Below are 17950 nucleotides of genomic sequence, written 5' to 3' on the forward strand. Positions count from 1 at the left end.
TAAAGCGAAATTACGATGAACGCTTATAAACTGAAGTATGATGGCTTCGAGGTTTAACGTCAATCGGAATTAATAAATATGCGTTTACGATACATACGTTCTGTGGAAAATTGTCCATTTTAGTTTCAAAATGTTACATGTATAGCTTTTCGCATTTGGGACTCAAAGATGCCGGCAAGATGTCTCATTTAAATCAACCCGATAATTTGCGTCACTTTAAATTGCGAACTTATTTGCTTACATCTTTGAGGTGGCTATTTTTGACACTTTAGCGTGCTAAAAATAATCTTCTTGTAGGGTTTCAGCTTTTTCATTTAATAGGACTTTCCGGGATACTATTTTTGTTGCCTTTAAAAGCCTGCGCGTGCGTGTTTATGTGGATATCTGTTAATCTCGAAGTTTTAACTCGGTGCTAATTACAGGGATAGAAAAGCGGAAATTTGATTTTTTTCCCTATTCTCATAATCCCAAATATACTTTAAAGAAAAATAATGGATAATTTGTAATAACATCTGACATGAAATTTCGATATGACCATTTCTGCTTAGTTATATTCACACGTACGACCTAGACAAGTCTATTCATTTTTGCGCAATTTTTTACTACAATTTCATTGATTCATTAATATCTAGTTCGATAGGAAGCTTTTTCTGTAACCACTTTTGTGCTTCACTGCACTAATCGGTGTTCGTCTCTCAGTTTTCAAATTTTTTGTAAGTTTAGTAAAAAAAAAAAAAAAAAAATATGTCTACACTTTATGGTGCTATTAATACGGACCTCATCTATATATAATATGGCAGGTGCGATAAACGAGGAAGCTTTGTACCGAGGTAAACGAAATTATGTGTTGCATCAATTGCGTAAACAAGAGCTCCCCTTGTGAAATTCTCTGATGACTATCATGATCATAAGGTACTGGAGAAAACGCATCTTTATTCATAGTTGTAAGTGTAAAAATAATCTTAGATAAAAATCATTTTTGTCATGATAGAGATAAATCAAGACGAATATAAAATAAATATTATAAAACGAGGCCAACAGCAGACTCAATCGTGCAGTAAATAATTTTCTTCTGTGAAGCTCCATGCCGGTCCAAATCGTTCAACTTCATTCTGATCAGTTGAGGTCTATGCGGTAAAATGTGAAATGTATTGCGAAGCAACGCCTTTCACGGGTAACCGCTAGAAGAAAACAATATACCTCAAGTTAGGTGTCCAGACGATAACGCAAAAGTTGTCACTTTGGCGTGCATACCTTTCCAATGTTATTTCTCATATAGTTTACAAAATTTCACTGCATTGGAGACAGTACAACGTTATTCCCATACCTACTTTGTAAAAGTAGGTCTAGCGCCATTATTTGGTTTCTAAACATACCCTAGTCATTATATATAATATGCAAAAGGCTATTAGATAAATTTCAGTCTCCAGCTGGTAAAGAAACAGTTGACGGAAATGCTTTATGTTAAAGGGGTCTGAGCTAAAATATAATTTTAAAATGTTTAAGAAAAAAAAAAATCAAACATTCACTTCTTGAGCGTAGACGATTTCTAAGTTACTGCACGCGTTAGAATAGCGAAAAGCACATAGCAACCAGACAGTATCCTCTTAAGACACGAGCGAACTCTGTCTAACGAGGAACTGTCTGATGTGACGCTAAATGACATAGAATGATTACGTTAAGTATTGCCAGATAGGATCTTCTTAACGTCGATAAGTTTCATACTTCACAATATTTCCGACATAGATCTTGATGATAACGGCTCAATAGTCATGGTAAGATTGTAACTGCACGCTGTACAACAAACGAACCTTTGACCTGACAGAGTGCATCGATGACAAAGTTGACAGGTTTCTATATTAGGCAACAAGCAAAGTACTTAAACTGAGGAGACTTTTATGAAAAATTCCGTCGAGTCAAAAGGATTTCAGCCTCCTAAGGAACGATCTGATATCCTTTGTGTAACGCTAAACGATAATGTCAACGATCTAAGTTGCGTACCGTCGCTGTCTAGACAGAAACCCCACAGCCAATTTACCGAGTCGGCTCTGGCATAACAAGAGCATAATGAAGTACATAGTATAGAATACTTTTATGATATCATTAAAACCAATGGCTAATTACCTACTTTGTGGTAGGGAACTACGAGACATCTTTGATTTTCCCAGGTAGAAACAAATATCCTGCGGGGTGTCATACATTACTAGTTACTAATAACAAAATAATACTATATAATATAATAAATGAATAACTGTTAGAAAAGAACGTTGTCGATGAAAGTGCCATAGATAACCCTTTAATTGGTTCAACAGAAGCTAAAACCTAAATCAAAATAACGTTTCCGTATTTGCTCGATAAGGGTCTCGGCACGTCTAGTGTCGTTAGCAAAAGCACGAATATAAAATGAAGTACGGAAAACAAAGCATGAAACTCCCATTGTTCATCATAGTCCGAACCTTTTTTTCGGGTTCGTGTCGTTACGTACAGCATGATGAATGTACGTACGTACGCGCCGATGAACGCAGTAAAGACTATCCCGTCTCGTTCGCCATGCTTATTTAGGGCCCTTGATTTCTGCAGACTTCCCAGGGAGGGGGGTCAGCCCCACACAGACCATATGAAGAGCTCGTCTATGGCTTTCTATCTAGTCTATGTCTGGTCGCCACTTGCTGTAAAAAAAACATTGTGCACAAAACATGCACTGTCCTACTGTAGGCAAAATCGTAGGAGATATTGGGCTCGTTGTTGTCGTCGTCATCGTTCAGGTCTTTGCAGGTCTTCATGTACGTTCCTCCTTTTTCTTTCATTTCTGCACACATCTTGTAGGTTCGACCCAAGATAACATGGACTAAAAGTACGTAAGTGGCAGCGTGGCAGCCCGATGCCAATAACAGGTCCTGCCAAACGACTTGGTGAAATCCAACGTACTCGCCGTTGACAGTGTTCAGTAACGAGCAAAGGCGAGCTGACGCCAGTTCAGCTGCAACTTTTATTGGCCGAACTGCTTGGCTATAGCTGCTAGCAGCGTGGCCAGCAGCAAGTGCTTGTGCGAGATAAAAGTTGATATAAATCACAATAAGAGATGCTAGCCGGCGCTCGCGCTTTGCTCCGTCGCAACGCATGGGGTGAGGGTTAGCGAGCTACCGAGATATTCAGCTACCACGGCAGCGGTTGCTATGGCTCGCGGTCCCACATCCCCGTCTGAGTGCTGTTACTTTGTCCCTAGCACCGTATTCGTGTTCCTTACTTTGCCGCTGCTGTTGGTACTTATCCTTCGTACATGTAGGCACAAAACTGGTTGTGAGATTTATTCGCGCTCGAACAGCAACGCACCCCCAGAAAATACTGCGCGAGCCTCTTCAGCGCATATGAACGCACACATTCGCACAGACAGGTACATACATATACCCATAACTGTGCGTTTATGCACATGGTTGTTACAATAGCAGTTCATGGTCTGGTGTCTGCACATGGCTGGCCAATAATAGAGCCTGTAGGTAAATGCAGAGAACCATTCAGCTCTGTGTACGGTGTACGCAAAGGCAAATCTGATTTTCACTTGCGTCAGTATGAAGTCCTATCTGTGAACTTGCTTCGTTTACCGGTGACTCTCATACAGTATGCGACACAGCAGCTCGATTGTAGGAGCGTACGAATCTAAGATGATTTGTTATATTTCGCAACCGCAAGGCGAACCAGCTAGCTAGACCGTAGCCGAAGATGGCTGTTCAACGTAGCATAGTATTTTATGTATGCTCTATACTGCTGTCGCTGAATACAAGTACACGGATGGTGGTAATTTCATTTTACTTTTTAGCTTTGCCCTATATAACCATACATAAGGAAAAAAAAAAAAAAAAAAAAAGTTATTCGGCGACTGACTAATTTCCGTGACCCATCGGTGCTCTTCCATACGATGTAATGCCAATAAGCGAAAAGTATGCGAAACGCAATTAGTACTATTAATCTGAACAATATTGAATGACTTTTTATGCGGACAATTCAATTAGAAGTTTGCAAAATGATTTCCAGCGAACAGCTCAATAACCATTGATAGACGGTAAAAAAAGCATGTGTATATATATATATATGTATATGGGGTTCTTTGGACAGTAATAACGCTCTTGGATATGTTGATTTGTTGTTTTTAGTGGTATTGTCACGGAGATGCGGCAAATAATCTAGAAAAACGCTTCGTACAAAAAATTCGCTGAATGGAACTTCTGCTTTTTTTGTCCCCGAACTCTGCCTGTAAGCTTTTGAAGTAGAGCTTTCGAATCATCTTCTTTGCTAACGCCACCCTTAGCGTACTCAACGACCCCTGGCTAGTCAGACCGGCCATCGAAACGGTCCATTTCATAGGTGTAATTTTATGGAGAACCAAAAAAGAGACAGGCTTGCAATTGAATCGTGTCCGTTCCGATTTTGTAGTAACACCAATTCGTCCATCGACATTATATCATCCTAACAATACAAATAACACGTCCGTCACCTTCTAGTAAATTTTCCTCGTACTAATACACCGTACGCTCTACCTAGCGCGTCGGTTCTCGCCGTAGCGTTTTTGCCTTATCCCCTCTTGGGTTGGCGTCCGAGAGCGAAGCCAGCAACCTCTCTGATATATACTTTGTTCTTAACCGCTGACAATGGAGGCTGGGAAAGTAAACCCGAAAGCGAAGGCAAATGAGAAATGCAGCGGGCAACGTTTTGTACCTGGAGTTCTTGCTACTTCGCGATGAAACAAATTGCGTCTGTTTAGCTTATTCACTGGCTAAAATTTAACCAAAACCAGAGACGAAGTTTGTAATAGAGACAGCTACAGCAGCGGCGAAGGTCCAACGGTAGACAGTAGCTCGAGCAAACTGGCAAAGCTTGACATGCGGAGGAACGACAAAAGAACCCTGCGACGACGGTAACTGTGGCTACCTTAACGCCATCACCGTGGACAACTGTACAACAGATACAAAGTACGAAAGCGAAATGGGCAGCAAAAAGCAGAACGTGCTCGCTTTATTTATGTCACACCGCCATCTTTGAAACTCTTACATCTCGCGAGCAATTTAAGAGTAGCAGCAGCAGAAAGTTAGCAGGGCGAGATACAGTATGCAAGATATCGGGAGCACTTTTGTTCGCAAGTCGCAACGTCACTGCCTCAGCCGGTCTCCTGACGACCTTCGGCTGTGGCGTGCTACTGCAGGACAAACGTGAGACACGGTTCGGCTTTCATGGCCACGCGCCCTATGGCCGTAGACTTTCGTCCCCGTTCTCTCGTCCCCGTTCTCTCGTCGCCATACCTTATACGCTTGGTTAGACCTGTGAGATGGATGGTGATGGCTGTAATATCGGTAGCTATCGTGAGATTGGTGGCCGGACCCTTCTACTGGCTGCTGCAAGATTACTTGTTCTCGAAAAAGTAAAAAAAGTTACATACATTGGGGTACTCGGCTGAACAAGGTAGGTGAATGGATAGATAAGGAAAACATGGAAGAACTGCGTCAGTGAAATGTTGACTTAAGAACAATACTAATTCTGATTTCTGGCTTATATTTGGTACATCTATAATTTTTGCTGATATATGTAAGCAGTAGAAGAAATTACATGAAACATAGTTCCCGCTGGTAGTGCCATGTAGTAGTTGCCGCTGTCGAAAATTTTTGCCTCGCTTGACGTTTCGCAATATGACGCCAGTTAGGTATCCGTTAACAAGATAAATAGATGCATTTGCTAATTGAATTTGCATAAAGCGAAAAGCACGTAGAGAGTCATAGGAACTAACTAGATTCAGTAACTTGCTCCGTATCAGCAAACTAAGTTACCGTGCGGACTAGTTCCGTTGTTCTGAGTCCTGCTGTATAATGATCTATACTTGCAACACTTATTGTCTTATTATACCGTGTAGTGTAATATATGCCTGATGACTAACGGTATATGTACAAGTCTCTAGTCTAATGCTGTTTCAATTCTTAATGCCTGTCCAAGGTCGGCTATACTAACCCCTTTCTGCTGGGGAAGAAAAACTGCAAGGATAAACAGCGGTTCAGTATTTCTACATATGGTAAAATCAAATACATTTTCAATTTTTTTAGCCACTAAACCGTATTGGCCGGCCTGAGCAGTCAACAAATCCTATATTCAGTTGGCACGATGAAGAGTTGAACTTGCGATGTTTAGCAATCTAGTTACAGGGCCCAAGGCGGCAAAGGTCCGCATGGGGTTCCGTGCCTCATGTCTCGCGGATTGACCATCTAACATTTTCTGCGCCCTAGTGTTAAGCTGATAGAATTCGAGTTAACATGTCAATTTCGTGTTAACAAGAGCCTGTCTTGATTAGTTTACATGATCGAGATATTGCCCTTATGGCAATGCTAAATAAACTAGCGATGCAACGTGAAAAAGGCCAGCTGACTGAGTTGACGCTTTATGTTACCATCATTCATCATTTCTACGGTTCCTTTGTCTTTGAATCAAACTGCCCTCAACTCTGGGTATCGACCCTGGTGACCCCTGAAGTTCATCAACTGCTTACGATAACGATAGCGGCTTGCCAAACTGGCCAAGTCTGTCGCGAATTAAATTCATTAGTAATGAATTATAACAGTTGCTTTTTGGATAAATTTCTTATCACTTGAATATAACTATCAGTTGGCTATTATGGAGGCACTATAAGATCGAAATGTCGAAAAAAGAATATGTTAATCATTGTATAAGCTCGGTCGCGCGCAAACACCGCGAATATCATCTCTATTCCTATTAAATGGACACATAATTGATATAAGCACAATAAAAAATAACGACTAAACTAAACTTTCTTTATTTTTTTCTATAAATCTATGTAGATATCGCCTAGATCATATACCACTTTTACAGAGGCTGGATATAGTCTCTCAGCCACGGACCGTTCGGGTCGTATGACGAGAGCTACTATGACTTTTCGCTAGTCGTAGAAGATCGACGGCAATGGTCCGCGCTGCTTAATTACCATTAATGAGGCAAATTTGCTTTCTCAGCTAAAACGTTCTATTCTTCCCTCCGGAGGCTAGTGCAACTCGTCCGGGTAACTGTCAAGAGACGCAAATTTAAATTAAATGCAGCTTTTCAGTGAATGTCTCGGTGGTAAGCAATATGAAGGTCTACGTACGTTCTTTGAACACACCTGAATCAATTGTCTTCGTCATCGATGCTCAGTTAATACTTTTCTTAGCATTTAAACTGGTTAAGAAGAACGAAATTAACATAAGGAAACAAGCAACGAGCTGAAAAATGTATAGCGGTCGGCTAACGACCGGGTCGGTTAATAATGGGGTCAGCGATGACGGCGTTAGATAAACAGCCAAAGGATGTTTTTCGTTATTTACTCAGGATAAATAAAAATGAAAGTTGTTATCTCACCTATTATCTACCCGAAGTCAGTCAGCTAGAATTGGTTAGCTTTACCTCATCGATCATCTATCTACGTCAACGTGCGGTCGTCTACGTAAAAAAGTCTTGCGGAAGTTAGTGTACGCACGCGGTTCAAAACGGTCTTCCAGCTCCGCTGGTTGGACAACTAGCCTAGGAATATCACCCTGTTTAAAATTCATGGCCTTGGATCGTTTGTATATTTCTATACATATCTAAGCAGCAACAAATGGTTAATAATTACTAGCCATAGACTCGTCTTGATCTCATCGCATGTATCCCTAGAGTCTCCCTTCGCCTCTCATCTACATGTACCAACTCAAAGCTCGTAGCCTTTTTTCAATTAGCTACAGTTGGTGCTCGTTATTTATTTTGCCTCGGAAAATCATTATGATTATATTAATCAAGAACGATCAGCCTACAGAGATGGGCGGAGGAGTATTAGATAAGGACGCACACTGGCGCGTAAAAGCAAGTAGACTTCAAGTTAGGACAAAGCATGTTTACATGAGAACGGTAGCTCTTTCCTGTTTTCAAAATGTGACTACTTATGCACCATCTTAACGCAAAGCTAGCATATATGTACACTGTACATACCACATACGCTAACGTAACCATCATCATGCTTAGACACGGCAACTTTTTACCTGGTCGAATTCGTCAAATATTCCTCCCGTCGAATGTGAAGGGTGGAAACGAGGCGCTAGGAATCAACTGTCGCATATTTAACATAAACTTACATGTTATTGTAGCCGCGCCAAGGGCTCAGCTACGGCCGAGATCAACACTTGAACAGAACATAAATCGAGGATAAACAAATACAAAAGTGTTCCGCTGATTCGAGGCTTTCGACACTGCACTCAATTCGTTGCTGAAGAAGCGGGTGTCGCAAAACGTTTGTGAAGCCGATAAAACTTTCCTACGTCCCATATGTTTTATCGACAATTATGGCATGCACTGTTATCACGTTACAGGACGATGGACCCAATACCTGACACGGCGTTGCTTCTATGACGAGTAAAAGCCGCGAGAAGGTATTAGGAAATACAGTCTTTGAGCAGTCTCGGCTAAGCAGATAAATAGAAAAAAGGACCTTTGCGGTTTCGTCGCAGTGCAGCGTCCCGATTAAGCGTCAGTACTGTTATACTCGTTGTTTGTTTCGAAAGCGTGAGCTCAAAAACACTTACTAAGATTAGAATAAGCTGCGACAATTAGTCACCGCGACGTAATTTCGAATTGGCTAAGTTTATAGAACTGGTCATTGGTACGTTATACCAAAAAACATATTTGCCGCCTCTGTGGAAGGTGAAAATCCTGCAAAGTAATTTTCACAGCAGCTAAATTCGCACGCGTGCGTAAACGAAAGAAAATGCAACTTAGAGACTTTTCAATTTTAGCGAAACGTTTTATTAAGGTATATTGCGTATTTATAGTAATGCTCGAAGGAGCCTAGGCATCTGCTCTGCGTGAAGGTGAGCCGATTCAGCTTGGGCCACACAGACAAAGCTTATTTTGTTAACTTTTTGTTGTTTGTTAAGCTTCTTCAACATTTAACAGATATCGTAAGGAGTGGCTATATAATAATAATAATAAAGCAATAACGTATAAGCGTACATTTATTTCGTTATAAATAAACGAATTGCAGACATAAATGAGTACAGTAACTTCGGTCTGTGTACAGATGCCAGATATCTGTACATATATATTCAGATCGATTAGTCCAAACAAATAAATCATATATCAATGTCGAATATTTGGGCCAACGAGAATATATTATTGGATATGTATTTAAAAGCGGATAAATGAATAAAATTGATTGTTATCCTGCATGTGTTTTGTAATATATGTAGCACTGTAAATATAAATTGTTTATATATCAATGAAACAGCAAATGCTCCTTTTGGCCACACACGAAATCTTTTCTAGGCTGGCTTCAGCCGCTGGCCTTCAGATAGAGCAAAATGGCATCCTAGTACCAACGGAAATGTTGTTCTCGCATTCCATGTAACGATATGAGGCGATACCCTACAAGCGATAGCCTCGTTTTAAATGTTGTCATCGTCCAAAATTGTCGGGTAGCACGGGCCTATATTGGTGCGTTGTATTCACCCCCGTTTACATAATGTTCAGCTCCAAAAGTGACCTCTACACCATCCCTAGCGCCATGTTCGGCATCACGTTCGGACCAAAGTGTGTGCGAAATGGTGTCACCTAATTCATAGACGGATGTCGATTGTTTCAACGTTTTGTAGTTATACTTTTCCATGGTTTGGACGAATGCCAAACACTGGTTAAAATGCTATATATTTATAGTTGAGATTTAACTAGCGTCAACAAATGGAAAAGCGGGTTACGTGTCTCTAGTTGTTTCAGGCTAGAAGGAGTCCAAATTTCGACATAGTGCCGTCTAAAGTCGGAACTGAGCGTCGATTTTACGAACGAATTGTGACTGATAGCTTCGCTTTCTATAGTATACAGCCCTGATAACGATCGCTCGAGCAAAGATTAAGCGTTGCCGAAATAAATTTCCATGGATTATGTTGCGCAGGCTTAAAACTTGGCGCGATTTGGATAGCTGTTGTGACATGTGCAGGACGCTACGCAAGTTATGGTAACGCACTTAAAGGACAGCCTGCGCGCGTAAAAAGGTTTGATATTTTATTACTTCACTCCGTTTGATTATTTCGCTAGGAAGCCGATTTCAAAATGTATAATAAACGCAGCTTGTATGGTAAGAGGTATATGCACGAGACGCCCATCGATTGCAGGATTCAGGAAGGGCGAAGATTACAGTGTTTTTATGAATAGTGTCTTGAGAGAAACCGTAACAGCACTTACACATATTCACGTATACTTTCGCCGAACACTCATGGGGCTGGGAAAATTTTTTAAGGGGAAGCCGATTCTGCTAAGTCGTGTAAAAAATAACTGACTGATCGTACCTGTTTATTCAACTTTCCTTTCCTCTATCTCTCTTTATCTTGATCCGTCTCTCTCTCTCTCTCTCGCTCTATATGTATACGTATACATACCACCCTTTAAGAGGCAATTGCCTACTTCGTGTTGTCTAGCCAGTATTCCTGCAGTGGGTGTCAACACACTAAATGCCCATTTTATATTCGTTATATATATAGACAGTTCACCGTCGTGAACATCTCACTTGGAAACTGGAAAACCTTGGAACTATTTCCTGATATTTCATAAATCCGATAATGAACTGTGTTGTTTTTAATTGTCTACCAGCTGTCGCTTGACAGTCCTCACCAGTGCGTTTCTTCCTCTATCGCAGCCGTGCGACGCTTCATGGTTAAAATATTGTGGCGTCTGTCTTCACTCGATACCCTCCTCGTGTGAGCAAACTTTCCATAGGGGCCTAAGGGACGTCCAGGCAGATACGCCACTATATCGGACGCCTAAAGCTATTCGAGAAAAGTAACATGGCGTACTTGTCTATATTTTTATTACATAACATCTGTATCGAAAGAATATCGATATTACATTCATAATGTACTGAAAAACAACAACATTTCAGTTGTTGGCAGCATAATACCCACTATCACTAATCTATTCATCATATGCCTTGTGTGTCAGGCACTGCATCGCGCTATTTTGAACAGCGTACAATTATTGCGTTTTCAGGATAAAGCAGCAAAAAGAAATCAGGCTTGCAGTTAGGAACCACTGCCCTGGGCGCCATGGCACATGCTCAGGAAAGAGAGACCCAGTGTCTCTAAGCGGCATTTCAGACCTCTAATATTGACTCCGCGACTCCACAGCTACACGATACGAAAACGATATGTAATTTAAGGGAGAAAAACATATGCATGTCTTGTAAAAACTTTTCCCTTTGCGTTTTGCGGATTAGCACTATAAACTAACCCGATTGTGTCGTTGGGCCATGCAACGAATCATTGTAAATTATCATGCGTCAAATGTGACTGCGGTGACAAAAAAATTTTTTTATTTAATCAATTGATAGGTCAGTGTGCTGTAGTAATATACTCGTGATGGCGTAGTGGATAAACGCGTGGTGGCCTAGTGGTGTTGGGTAATTTTTTTTTCTAAATTGACAACCCAACTTATCAAAGCAAATAGACAGTCGCAAAGGTGTGTGCCTCTCAGTAGTTCGCTCTAACCCATACTGCAGAAGGTGCCGCGGATAACGTTGTGTGTTGATGGACGACAACTTTGATGCGAAAAAACAAGCGACGGTGTTTCTTCACGCAGAGATTCGCTTACAGCGACTTCGAAGTAGGGTCGATGGCAAGTAGCTAGCTATCGAGGTCCGCGGGCTATACGGGTAATAGGGCTTTGATTTGAGCAGTTGCTCCCGTGCCGGTGGATACTCAACGGCAGGGGGTCTGCGACTGCTGCTACAAGCACGGCATTCTCTAATACGTACGATTTCGAGTCAGCGGGAGGTTTCTTTTGGAACTCTGGAGCACCGCTATGGCGCAAGTGAGTAAGAGCAGCCCGTAGCAGCTTGGCACGTCAGTGGAGAGCTGTGGAGCCCGGATTTAGGGTTTGTCAGAGTCGATCAAGCTGCAGTTACTCTAGTCGATTCGATTCCTTATCCTACGTGCCCCGTACTTTGCACTGTCCTGTTCAGGCGTACCGCCGTCGCCGCCGCCGCCGCCGCCGCTACTCTTGCTGTCGTTAAAAAATTTCATCAATTTTGAAAATTTATCTATTTCCAAAAATCCCTTTCCGCTTTTTGATTCGTGCCTTTTCCTGCTGTTGCTTCCGTCGCCACCGCGACTCTGTCAGCACCACGAGATCACTTCTGCGCTGCAGGGTTCCCAGTGAGGTTTCATTGTCTTTCCTCAGCCTGGAAATGGAAACGACGGCATTCGCTAGGTCTTAGTGAAGAGCAACAGGAGGCGAAAGCAAGGGAAAGGAAGAGAGAGAGAGCGCAGCGGACGGAGGGAAAAGGGTATACCCTATATTTTTCGGAAATTTTCTCGAATGGTATCTCTGTTCCTTCTGCTTTCTGTGCGCCTTCCCCTTTGGCTGTTTTTGCTACCCGGGAGTCTGCCTCTGTGGTACGGTTATGCGGATAAGATTTCAGTGTGTAGCATATTCGCTGTCATTGTTATACGACAACATAGAACATTAGCGAGGGAAAAACAGAAGGAAACGGATTCTGTTCGCGTGCGTATAATAACACACGCTAAGTAAATTGGATTGCAGAGTCCAACACGGGAAAGGTTGGTGATTAAAAACTATTATGGCGGGTACACCGCATTAGTGAGTCACAGAATGCTGCTGGTGGTGTATAGTATTATAACTGTGCTGGATTTGACAGCTCCTCATAGTAACATGCCGGAAGACTGCATTGCAGCTATTGAAATACCTAATCTCATCTCCGCTTATAAGTGACCATAGATAATAGCATAGTAATGTTTTCTTTGAAACTACTTTACACTGCCCTAAATCTATAACAATAAGCTATGGTATTCGAGAATCAACAGGGAATCAGTATAGTAAATATATTGGGGTTTCGTTACGCCGTGCGGCGAACGCTTGTCCAGGTTGTCCAAACTGGCTTTGTGAGCCGAGCGATCAGTCGGTAATTCTGTTTGTATCTTTCGATGTTGACTGTCCAACGCGCGATGCAGAATCAGCTTGTCAGAAGGACGGGGCATGTTGGATCGGGATGAATGCTTGTTGTTAATGGCTACATGCTATGAGTGGCTCAGGAGAGGGGCCACTTGTTCGTCGTCGATCCTGTCATAGGGTAGTTGTGACGATTCAGCAGTGGCTTATCAACAGTTGCTTCGGCCAGCAGCTACTGATCTTCGTAGATGCTGCGACTGCTATGGTGGTTGAATTCGTTATGCAGATGAACCTTGATCCTTGTTTGTCGCAGGCGGAACAAGGGGCGGAACGCGTCTCGAGAACAAAAAAGGGAGAAAAAAGAGGAAGACACGTTTTTGGTCTCTTTTTTGCCTCTCTTCGCTAAGGTTTTGGGACGGAGGGTAACCAGGTGATTACATCGAAACTAACGCTACTAGACCAAATTCATCTTTAGGTTTACATCCTTTTTAGTCTGCCCAGTCGTCTTCTGCAACCCGTTGCTTATGTTGCGTTCCCATACGCACAAGGCCCCGTTCTCCGTGTAGCTTCAAGTTTCTGTCTGTCGCTTTCCCTTCAAAGTGATCGCGACCTTTTACCGATCTTGCTCACCGATACGGGGTCTTTAGGGCCCTACAAATGCAGCATAGTGCTAGATCTGGAGCGCTGTCCTATGATGTCATGTAAACTAATCTCTTCGGAAGACTTGTTGCGGCTATACCTGGAAGTCTTTTTGATGCCAAGTTCTGGAACGGCGTTAAGAGTAACTTCCGCATGCTTACTATTCTTTTCCGTTGCATCTCGCTGTCGTTGTGAGTACGATTTCTTATGTTTACCAGCGAAACGATGGAGAAACCAAGTAACGAACCACGTAGCGGCCGCTGTCCCCGCACAGACGGCATATATGAGAAACATCATCGTGTAACTGCCAATAGTATCACGAAAATATCCTGTGAATTAAATGAAAACATCTCGTTTAATTTATTTTAGGGATCGATAATGAGGATTTGAGTATTTAAGATTTGACATTCCTTAATCTATTATGCATTACTGAAATACGCTAACGAGATCATTTACAGAACACAAGCATTGGGACACACGGATGTTTTATTAACATATCCCCAAGTCATGTTTCACAAACCAAAAAAAAGATAAGCCTCTATGTGGAGAGTAAATGGCCCCGATTTGTTTTGTGCGCTCGACCAAGAGTGGCAAATGACACGCCCTAGACACAGAGTAACGACGCCGAATTAAACGAGCGTACAAAGAAACATGTCTTAACAATAAGCGTCCTCCGGCATCTACTCTTGCAGCCCTCACTATCACATGCCTCCACATTGCTATTACATTGTGCCTGAGAGACGTTACTTTTAAAGGAAAAGTGCCCTAATTTTGACGCTCCAAACGGTTAGCTACAAGAACTGAACCACTATAAGCTCAGAACATTAGCCTCGTTTGGGTGCTCCGAAATGTAGCGGAGCTTTTATACGCATATACAGCGCATGGTGGGAATGACGATGAAGAAAATAGTGATAGAAAGATCGTAAAACAACAATTAAAAAGTTTAAGGTAAGAGCAACAGTAGGGAAGCCAGGGGCGGCAAGAATGTGTAGGTGCTTCGATGCACCGGCATTGCTGCAAAAGCCAGTATGCTGGCCTGCAGGGTCATCACCGCCAACAGCCGGTAGCATTGACAGTGATCGGTAGCCATTGGAAAGTGGTTGTAGAAGCAGTACCCAGTGGCAGCAAGGAGTGCGGCATAAAGTGTCAAAGTCCCGTCCGAGTCCCACGATCTGTCAGAGATATCTTAGGCGAGCGGCAGCCTGGTGAAAAGGAAGCTATAAAATATTCTCACGACTAATAAAGAGAACGGTTGAAGAAATAGAGCTAGGAAGCAGGGGTAGCGATGGAATAGACCCGTAAAATGAAGGCCAGCAAACATATGAGAGAAGCTGGGGCAATGAACTGGGGCGAAACAATGCACGGGTATGCGAAAGGCAAGGCTAGAGAAAAGTAACGCAGAGAGCGTAACCACAGAAAATGGTGCGCTGTATTTGGCATGAAAGGCCAAGGAAGCAACGACGGCAGAAATTGGTTTCTTAGATTCGGTACCAGCGGCACCCCGCCTACGTGTGGTATGCCCGTATTCCATTTCAGCGTTGGCAAGATGCCTAAATATGTCTCTAAAAGTGAAATGCTGATGAATGGCAAAAGGCGAGCAAATGTGGCTGACGTTGCCCAAGATGCAGGACAAAGACAGGAAAAGTTATAGAAAAGGAAGAAGAAAGAAGAAACCCGAAGAAGCCGATGGAGGCGTCCCGGCAACCAACCCAAAGTCAAGCCAACGCGCCTCACCCCCTAGAAGAGCAGCGGCGCTGAAATAAACAAGGAGGGAGTCATGTCAGGATCGCGTAGACAGTCAGCCGACAACTAACCCACGAGCGGCGTGGCGAAACCCAGATCGCACACCATACATACGGTCTGACAGGTGATCAGCTGTAGTAGACGAGGTGTGCCCTGCTATTGCGACTATACGACGAAAGCAATACGTTATAGTAAAACGACATGGTAATTCGGATTCGAAAAGTAAACAGCACATGACGGAGAGGTGTAAAGCAAAGGCATGCCGTTCGAAGCGCTAGTTGCTATTGCGCCGTGCTGTATTGAGTAATACTCAGCAAAACAACCTGAAAAAAAACAGCATCTAATCTCAGGAAGGCCGTAACGAAAACGTTACGCATTCATTGCAGGTATGTACTTGGCGTGCATAATGCTTGTACAGTACGTGCTTTGAGCTACACCTCGCTAGTGTGGTAAATACTTTCGAATATATGATGATCTAAAAGATCGTATTTTGTGAATGTAAATATTCCATTCAGCAACTTACCGATAAAGTATGGTTTTGAAAAATACGTGCTTCCGACGAAGGCTCCCATGATCCCGTAAGCCATTGGTAAACGCGCCGGTCCTATGTGTTCCCCCATTAGCACACCCTGCATCACAATTGAGGTTCCCACTGCAGCACTATGTAGCATTGCCAACAGTGCAATTGAAGTGAAGGTACCCGCCAGCGACACTATAGGGAAACATACGTAGCAAATAGTTTGGAGGGTGTATGATAGGGCTATAAGAAGCTCCTTGTCAATATAGCCCCGATCGCCGAGTTGAGGCACAGTGAGTCTTGAGACCATGTCAGTGATTGAATATAGGGGTACCACAGTGGTCGCCCGGTGTAAGGGGATTCCCTGGTCGACAATGTAATCGATAACCGTAGTAAAGTAGGCATCATACGCGTACATAAATAGCGTAAAGCTTAATATAATCACATAGAACTCGCGGATCTTCATGATCGATAAACTTTCCCAGAACGAAGCATGGCTGGATTGTGTGGGTTTTGCTGCGTCGGCTTGCTCTGCCTTCTCATACCAAGCTGCTTCATTTCTATCTGGGGAGATTTCTGTACCGGTGTTAATGTTGAATATTTCGTTGTTCGGGCTTTGCTCTGCTGGTACTTGGCTCTTTGTGGCGCGTTTAACGGGTTTGAGCCAAGGTGCTTCATGGTGCATGAGACATAACGCGAAGATGTGCAGCAGTATAACACTGAGGATTGGTAACGTACCCCTAAAGCCGAACTCGCCCATTAAATACGTCAGTAGAACCGGAAAAACAAATCCAGCTGTGGTTGAGCCAGCGTAATTAATACCCATTGCAAGGCCGCGCATTTTCGAGAAATACTGTTGAAGGAACACTACGTTGATGGTGTAAACGGTGCCTAGGCCACTGCCAAATATAATACCGAATGTGACGGTAAACCACGCAATGGATGGGGCAAAATAGCACATCATGAGTCCTATCGATATTAAAAGAGAACCGGCGATAATCACTGGTTTAGGCGAAATTGCCTGAGCCAAAGGGCCAGCAAACGTACCTGCAGGTATAAAGAAACTGCTTATTTCAGTGAAAAACGTAATACCTTTCTTGTGTTTTCAACCATCAATGGTCCTTTTATATATTCGCTCATTCGTTAACATTTCGTAGAGAGATAGCATGTTATACATATAGAATTATTAGATGGGATCTGAAACAGTCCAGGTTTACCTGTGTTTAGATATCATCAGTGTTTGATGCAAATTTATGCATATACTTTTGCATAACCAAAATATATACATGTACCTATTTAGCCTGGCTTATAGTTTAACGTAACTCTGGCAGCTGTCGCAGTCTATTGAGCAATAAACAAAAAAAAACTTTACCTTTTTTAGCCGTAGGCATCTACCCATATATTTTCCGAATTTTCGTTACCCCCAACTGGGACACCGGCCTTTGCATTACAATACCGTCCAGCCCAAGATTGCGTAATTCTACTTGACCACCTATATGTTCAACATAATCTACTCTGGCGCAAATTGCATTCAGTCAATTTATATATTATAAAGTTGTTCAATTAACCACTCATATCTATTTCAATGTATCGTAAGCTGCTGTGAAATTATTATAAGGACGTATAGGATAACGTAAATTAAGTCCCTTTCCATCTAAAAACACCTGTATCGGCTTAAACAAAAAACTGGGTCCACATAACAATACAGATCCGACTTGTTCGTTTACCTAATATAAGAACGCGCGATGACCTAGGTTGAAAGCTAGCCAAAAACGAGTTTCGTTTTGTGCTCAAAGCGTGCCGTTTGAAGCAATGCCAATATGTAAATCTCTGAGCGTTTATTGGGTCCAAATGAAAAAAAAAATTGTTTATTTGCATTAGATAGTGTATTTAAATACTATGAAGAACTACCTAAAATGAGTTCCACCTATCTAAACCTAGCCAACATCGTGCAACTGAGCGGGCAAATTATAGTGGAAATGAAAAAAAAAACAAAATCCTGTGTTTTTCACAAGCGTTTTCCAGTTGTAGCTTCACCCTGGCAAAAATTAAATCTTCACCGCCAATTCGTCTTGTTAACCATTAAATTTACAATAT

General features: G+C 42.3%; 1 protein-coding gene and 1 long non-coding RNA gene across 4 annotated transcripts in view; both read right to left on the reverse strand.

Moving 5' to 3' along the window:
• Positions 1–6788: 6788 nt before the first annotated feature.
• On the reverse strand, positions 6789–11678 carry LOC147755437 (uncharacterized). Its single transcript, XR_015329060.1, has 2 exons — positions 8139–11678; positions 6789–7058 (listed from the first exon to the last, which is right to left on the reverse strand). It is a non-coding gene; the product is annotated as an uncharacterized LOC147755437 (long non-coding RNA).
• A 65-nt stretch (positions 11679–11743) lies between these two features.
• Positions 11744–17950, reverse strand: part of LOC111250701 (monocarboxylate transporter 13-like) — a 17264-nt gene continuing 11057 nt past the window's right edge. For 2 of the 3 annotated variants that reach the window (XM_086990890.1, XM_022806315.2), the window contains exons 3-4: positions 15860–16900; positions 11744–13922 (exon numbers count right to left, since the gene is read on the reverse strand). In XM_086990890.1, coding sequence (XP_086847016.1) covers positions 13606–13922; positions 15860–16900 — 1358 coding nt within the window. In that variant the 3' untranslated portion in view covers positions 11744–13605. The remainder of the gene's footprint in view (positions 13923–15859; positions 16901–17950) is intronic. The other variant, XM_086990889.1, reaches the window with a different exon arrangement.

The sequence above is a fragment of the Varroa destructor genome, unplaced genomic scaffold (genome assembly GCF_002443255.2).
Source record: "Varroa destructor unplaced genomic scaffold, Vdes_3.0 BEIS01000005.1, whole genome shotgun sequence".
Lineage (NCBI taxonomy): Eukaryota > Metazoa > Arthropoda > Arachnida > Mesostigmata > Varroidae > Varroa > Varroa destructor.